The sequence below is a fragment of the Pinus tabuliformis genome, chromosome 3_2 (assembly GCF_031772625.1).
Source record: "Pinus tabuliformis cultivar Carrire ecotype Pingquan chromosome 3_2, CPIR1, whole genome shotgun sequence".
Taxonomy (NCBI): Eukaryota; Viridiplantae; Streptophyta; class Pinopsida; order Pinales; family Pinaceae; genus Pinus; species Pinus tabuliformis.
This window is the reverse complement of record NC_142302.1, coordinates 578,744,637-578,752,218: the sequence shown is the minus strand read 5'-3', so window position 1 is coordinate 578,752,218 and position 7,582 is coordinate 578,744,637. Positions and strand designations below refer to the sequence as shown.

The following is a 7,582-nucleotide window of genomic DNA, read 5'->3' as shown; positions in this document are numbered from 1 at the left end:
CCTTTGGTTGGATGAAAAAGCTTCCTTCTCATATTGGTTGTCAACTTCTTTGAATTTATTACTCAAAAATCATAAATGTGGTATAATTATGAATTTTATACTTATGGTTATGTGTAATTTAAATTATTTCCATATGTTTTGTATGCATAAATTTAATAAGTTTCATGAGCATATTACTCAGAGTAAAATCAAAAATCAATTACTATTATTGATGGCATAATTATAATAAGCCTCTTAAGTAAGAATGTAAAGCACGAAATAAAAAGGAAAATTCTATAACTCAGCCTCTTGGGCAAATTTAATTGTTGGCTCATAGTGGAAGACTACCAATGGATCTCAAATGTGAAGTTTGCGCTTGGACCAGTCATACAAAGAAGTTTCAGGCATACTGCTCAAAGGAAAGTTGTCCACATGGAGTTAAAAATTTGAATCCAAGAGTGAAATCCTAAATTTTTATGGTGAAGATTAGATAGGGGAAGTCTTCACAAAACATTTGAGTTAAATTATTAAAATATTCTATGAGGAATATATGAAATTTATAAACTATATGAAGGGATGAATTTAAGGCCTTATAACCTTCTAAATATACTATTTACTATGAATGCCCTTGCCAGGGTAGTTGTCTTATTCATGCAATTGGAACCTATTTTACATAAGTTAGCCATGAAAATGAATTTGATAATACGATATGACCATTGATGAATTTTGCAAACTAATATAACCCTTATGAGCATGAGCAATTGTTAATTATGGTTAAACATGATTGAGTTTACAAGCATGTTCACTAGGGTTGGGCATGATTGACTAAGGATGACCTTTGATTTAGCACCCATATTCTATTATGGAGGATGCAATTCATAAATGTCACATTGAAACATAGCCCTAAAGGAATGTTGCAAGGTGACATAACCCTAAGTGAATGTCATAATGTGATATATCCATTTAAGAATGATGCAATTCAACATAATAGAATGAAGATGTATGTTGCAACACCACACAACCATCAAGGAATGTATTTATTTAACATAAGTTATCCTCGAAAATATTGCATCACATTGGGACTTTAATTTAGGGTTATGTCACTTGTGGCATTCCTTTAAGGCTATTTTTTAGTGCAACGTTTATGAATTACATCTCTACTAGAATATGGGTGTCAAACTAAAATTCATCCATACTCAATGATACATAAACATCTCGTTGAATTAACTATGGTTGACCATATTAATTATGGTTGACCACGCTGATCATGTTACCCATGGTTTACTATGGTAATGTCACATTGCACATTTATCTTGGTCAAATAAAGTGAAATTGCTACATTTCACAATGGTTGTAGTACATTTCAACATATATCTTCATTATGTTGAATTGCCTCATTCCTAAATGGTTACATCAAATTGTAACATTCATTTAGGGTTAATGAATGTCACAAGCTGGACCGGAGCTGCTCCCGCGCCTGCCCCTGCTGCTGCTGCGTGCTTCTGACCTCTGCGCGCCTGCACCTGGCAGCACTGCTGCTGCTAGGCTGCCTCCCCCGACTGCCTACTCTCTTTTCAACCTGGGGCCTCCTGCCCGTTCTTGGGGGCCTGCGGCCCTTCCCCTCCTCTGCCTTTCGCAGGAGCGCCTCTGGCGCTACTGATCTCCCCTGCAATGGATCCACCATACAAAGAACATGATGACCTGGAGAAGACCTTTGACTCTCTAATCCAAGAGAATACCTCTGAGAAAATACGCCCTACTGCCTCAAAGTTCATCAAGAAGCTGGACGAAATCCCGGAAGTTCCGCTCCCTCCTGCACTTCCGAGGAGAGCAGCGGTTGCCCTAGCTGATCGTGGTTTGGTAGGCCAGTTCACGGGGCTATGGCCCTCCCCCCGCACAGTTCAACGATGGGTAGAAAGGAACTGGAACTCAATGGTTCAAGGAAAGATAGCAATAAGATTCTGCGGGAGGGGATTCTTCACCTTCCTTTTCGAATCGGTGGAAGATCGCAATCTCATCTTTAGGAACGGCCCATACTTTATGGACACCAGAGGCCTTTATCTAAACAGATGGACTCCTGACTTTGATCCAGAGATGGATGTTCCTAGCGCTGTTCCGGTCTGGGTCCGTCTCCCCCATCTGCCCCTCCACTGTTGGGGAGATGAATCTGTGAAAGCCATAGGGAATGCCGTAGGGAAATACATCGACAGATCGGAACCAAAGGATAACATGCACGCATGTGCAAGGATATGTGTAGAAGTGGACCTGGGGAAAGGCTTGCCGGAAGCGATCAAACTCAAGGTGGACCGGTGGACGCATATACAGCAAGTGGACTATGAGCAGCTGCCGTTCAAGTGCAAGGTATGTCACGAATATGGGCATTTTGCTAATAGATGTAGTAAAAATAAATCAGTAGACTCTGATAACAATGTTGAAGCCCCGGAAGAAGCATGGGAAATAGTGAAGAAGAAAAAGTCAAATCCCCCCCCAGGAACCTCCTCAAAGCCCCCTACTGATACCTCAAACCCTCATTCCCTTCCCTCCGGATCTGGCCCCTCATTCCCCTCCTCCTCCAACCCTTTCGAATCTCTTTCAGCAGAGGAACCCTCCTCCCCTCCCCTCTCTCCGAGAGGCCCCAAATCAACCCCTCCCTCCCCCCCTCAGACTTCCCCTCCCCAAACTGTTGAAAGAATCCTAACAAGGAACAAAGCGAAGGAAAACATCACATCCACCGACCCACCCAGAAAAGTTGGAAGGAAATCAAACAAGGAGATAAGGGATGAGAATGCTGCAAAGGAAATGGCTACAGGGACCCAACAGCCAATGGACACATATCTTGATAAGACCAAAGGAAGCGGGGAGAAGGTGAAGGAGAGAAGTGGACCACATATCAAACAAAGTAAATGATGAATCTGGTCTCTTGGAATTGTAGGGGGATGGGCTCCTCCCTAAAAGCTAATGCAGTCCGTGATCTTCTTAAATTGGAACACCCAGACTTTCTACTACTTCAGGAGACCAAAATTACTGAGCAGGATTTTCAAAGCAGTGTGAACAGAAGCAGAAGTTACGAAGGAATAGCACTGAGCGCAGTAGGAGCCTCAGGCGGAATAGGTACAATTTGGGACAAAACTAAATGGAAACTCAAAGATAGCAGGCAGAATAGATGGTGGTTAAGACTAGATATGCAAAACATATCTAGAACTGAAGATTACACTATTTACAATATCTACGCCCCCCCCCACTTCAGAGAGAAAGCTTCTTGCTGGGAGTCAATCACCACAGATTTAATGAATGCCCAAGGCAGAAATATCTTCCTGGGAGGAGACTTGAATTTGATAAGGAATGCGGAAGAGAAGATGGGAGGAAACTTTTTTGCAGACCCATCAAGGGATGCACTGGAACAAATCATCCAAGATCACAGTTTTGTTGACATACCGCCTCAGAACGGGCGTTTCACTTGGTCAAACAAGAGAACCGGAAAAAACAACATCAAAGAGAGGCTGGATCGTATACTGGTTCAAGAAAGAATTGTGGCCAACTTCCCAAGGATCCAAAGCACAATTATCCAAGGTTATATATCAGATCATAAACCAGTGGCTTTGCATCTGGTTAAAAGGGAAAATATGGGGCCGATACCCTTCAAGTACAACAGAGCGTGGGACAGCAGTGAAGATTTTAGGAACTTGGTAAAGGACAGTTGGGCAACAGAAGTTACAGGCTCCCCGCACTACATATGGGAAACTAAGATCAAACTTCTCCGGACAGCCATCAAGCAATGGGCAAGAAATTACGCAACAGAGGAAGGAAAAAGGAAAATCGTTCTACAAAAGAAGCTTGCTGAGTGGAGTCAAGAAAAAGAGAAAGGCCAAGACACAGAAGAGGATCTAAGGAAGGAAAATGAGCTGTACATGGAGTTGTATAAGCAGAACCGGGTGGAAGAGGAAGAGCAAAGGCAAAAATCGAGATGCCTCTGGCTCAAATCAGGCGACAAGAATACTTCCTTTTTTCATAACAGCATCAAATTGAGGAGAGCAGGGAATAACATTGGGAAAATTGCAGTTGAGGGCAGAGTTCTAACAGAGCAAGAGGAGATCAAAGAAGCAGCGTCTTATCATTTTCAAACTCTTCTGACTGCTGATCCTCATTACTTGGAAAACCCGGAATTCCTAAATATAATCAAGAGCAAAATTACAGAAGCCCAAAACACAGAATTAGATAAGGAGATAACGATGGAGGAGATAGTCAAATCTATCCAAAGCATGCCAATGGATAAGGCTCCTGGTCCAGATGGTTTCACAGTGGCCTTTTACAGAACCCACTGGGAAATCATTAAGAAGGATTACATAAGAATGGCAAAGAATTTCTTTATTAAATGCAAAATGGGCAGCAACATCAAGTCTTCCCATCTAGCCCTTATCCCCAAAGACTCAAACCCTCAATCATTTGATAGATTCCGCCCTATTTCCCTGTGTAATGTTTCTTACAAAATCATCACTAAGATATTGGCAAACAGGCTAAAAAAAGTGCTTCCCTCCCTTATTTCCGAGAACCAAGGAGGCTTTGTTCCCAGGAGACACATCACGGATAATGTCATTCTCATCCAAGAGGCAATACACAGCAGCATATCCAGAAAGGAGAGGGGCATGATCATCAAGCTGGACATGGCGAATGCCTTTGACCGGGTAAACCATTCCTTCCTTCAGGCAGTCCTAAAGAAATTTGGTATCTCAGAGTACTTCACTAACCGGGTCATGGAATGCATCTCCCATAACTGGACAGCTCCCCTTATCAATGGAAGGCCCTGCAAAGCCTTCAAGAGTTCAAGAGGCTTGAGGCAGGGATGCCCACTGTCACCCTTTCTCTACATTATAATGGCTGAAACCCTCAGCTTACACTTGGAGAACAAGCGAAAATTAAAAGAAATAACAGGGGTGGATATAGTCCGTGGATCAAAGGGAATTAATCACTCCCTTTTCGCAGATGATACTCTGCTAATAGGGGGTGCCTCCAGCATTATGGCCAGGAGGTTCAAGAACACACTGGAACTGTTTCTTCAAGCCTCTGGAGGCAAATTGAACAACAACAAATGCATGATTTATACCTGGAATGTCCCAAGAAACATAACTCAGAGAATCTCCACAATTATGGAAATCCCTGCCCAAGGGAACTGGTCCCATTTTATGTATTTAGGGCTCCCTTTAGCCAAGGAAACTATCAAAGCTGAGATCTGGGCAAAGCTTATTGAGAAATTAAGAGGGAAACTTCAGAGCTGGGGAGTGTACTGGCTTAATTTGGCAGGCAGAACCATTCTCATAAAGGCCATTCTTTCAGCCCTTCCAATCTACCAATTTGCTACTACTCTCGCCCCAGCAGGCATCCATAAGCACATGGAGCTGATTATCAGAGGTTTCTTGTGGAAAGGAGGAAAGCAAGACACAAAGAAATTCAGCTTGGTTAAATGGGACAAGGTCATTCTTCCCTTAGAAAAAGGAGGGCTCGGAATCAGAATTCCAAGACTAGCTAACATGGCAATGGGCTATAAACTAGTATGGAGAATTCTAAATGAGAAAGGGACCTGGTGGACAGAGGTGCTCAAGAGAAAGTATTTAAACGGGACCAACAGCAGCATCCTCTCAGAAAACATCACTGAAAGACAGTGCACTCCTGTATGGAAGCTGATCAAAAAGACTCTTCCTCAATTCAAATCTTGCATCTCCAGAGCTCCGGGGAATGGCAAAACTATCAATATTTGGGAGGACAGGATAATGGGCATGGAAGCAAGGGCTATGCTCCCCAACTACAGGGCCCTGCAAAGGTGGATGGCAGAGGCTAAGATCAAATCTCTTTATGACCTCTCTCTCTGGGATCAGGACTGCTGGATAGGCTGGAGACCTCTCTCCCTCCCGGATGACCTCAAGAACCTCTGGATTGAGCTCAAGACTTCTCTAATAGGCTCGGCCCCCACAAACAGAATGGCAGAAGACAAATATGTCTGGGACCCTAATGGGGGAAGCTACACGGTCAAAGAGGGATACAAAGTCTTGCAAAACGCCTCAGCAATCAATAATTGGCCACTTCATAAAGCAACGTGGAGAATTGAGTGTTTGCCAAAGGTAAAGTTTTTTAATTGGACCCTTCTGCATGGTAAAATCCTCACTGCAGAAAATCTCAGGAAGAAGGGCATTCAAGGGCCTTCAATTTGCTGCATGTGTAGGGAAGCTGAGGAAAGCAGTACCCATCTCTTTAGGGACTGCCCCTTTGCAAGAGCTTGCTGGAATCACATTATCAGCCCCCTAAGCATCAATGACCTCCCCAACCAAATCGTTCTCCTACAAAAACAATGGGGAAACAGCTTCCCCCAATCTGGTAAGGGTATGGGCCTAGTCAAAAGAACATGGAACAGTATCCCAGCTAATCTCTGCTGGCAGATATGGCTAGCTAGGAATAAATGCATTTTCAAAGACAAAAAGCCAAGCATCTCCAGCGTTCTTGCCAAAACAATGGCTCTCATCTCTGAGACCATCGAGGCAAATGGCAGAACTCAGGCAGACCTGGACTCGGCAGATGAAAGAGTGAAAGAATGGATTAGCAAGTTCAATTACAAAAGGGGAACAAAGGAGCAAGCAAACACAGGAACTAGGAAATTAGACTGGAAAGTGAGAGGGACGAAAGAAGAAGTGGAAAATTGGATCAAAAACCAAAACAGACCTACCTTGCACTTTGATGGGGCATCAAAGAACAACTCGGGCAAAGCGGGAGCAGGTGGAGTTATCAAAGACTGTCAAGGAAGACACATAGTTACATATGAATGGGGCCTGGGCATCATGACAAACAATAAGGCAGAGGCATACAGCCTCCTTCTGGGGACCTTCATCGCCAGGAAACTTGGTCTAAAAAGCCTCTTGATAATTGGCGACTCTGCTATTATTATAGCAGCCATGACATCAGGGAAAGACTTCAAACAAATAGCTCTAAACAGAATTAAAGAAAGGATTAAGGAAAACATCAGGACTCTCGGTGAAGTCACCTTCAAGCACATCCTCAGAGCAAACAATGGGGAAGCAGATGAACAAGCGAATAAGGCCACTGAAAGGCAAACAGGTCAAGTAAAAGAAAATGATTATGTGTATGAGAAAGCCATCCCCTAAGCAGATCCACCTCAGCGCCTCTCTCAAGAAGCCCAATCACCTCAGGAATAATCTTCTCCGTACCCGGCCCTTCCCCAAACCTCCCCTCTGCTCAACCTGGCATCATCGGAAATCCAAGTGTCCTCTCATCACTAAGCCATATCTCATCGGGATTTCTTATCTGAATAGCGCAGACATTTTCAGGATATGGGATCGTGTCCATCCCCTCCGCACGTTCCTCGACAGCAGAAAAATCATCTCAGCTGACCTCTCCGCTCCCAAGAACAGAACAGTCCAGATCAGACTCAAGCATATGAGGATCCTCCATGGTCTTATAAATTGCAGACGAGTCTCATGTAATAGCACAGCTCTGGAGGATTATAGCACTGTTATATGTAATCGCAGTTGTGTTCTTTGTAATCACGTTCTCTCCAAGCGAAGGCATCGGGCTAAAGGCTACAGCTCTCACCGGGAAT

At 43.6% G+C, this 7,582-nt stretch overlaps 1 protein-coding gene across 1 annotated transcript; it reads left to right on the top strand.

Moving 5' to 3' along the window:
* The first annotated feature begins 1,650 nt into the window (after positions 1-1,650).
* On the top strand, positions 1,651-7,127 carry LOC149181871 (uncharacterized). The gene is made up of 2 exons (XM_089414355.1): positions 1,651-2,340; positions 2,991-7,127. Exons 1-2 carry the CDS (start codon positions 1,651-1,653, stop codon positions 7,125-7,127), a joined length of 4,827 nt encoding a protein of 1,608 aa, XP_089270481.1.
* The last annotated feature ends 455 nt before the right edge of the window (positions 7,128-7,582 follow it).

Bases quoted from the DNA above. Each gene is read 5' to 3' on its own strand.
- LOC149181871 (XM_089414355.1), top strand. From the start codon at position 1,651: ATGGATCCACCATACAAAGAACATGATGACCTGGAGAAGACCTTTGAC. The intron at 2,341-2,990 runs GTATGTCACGAA...CTACTACTTCAG, and splicing joins AGCTGCCGTTCAAGTGCAAG to GAGACCAAAATTACTGAGCA.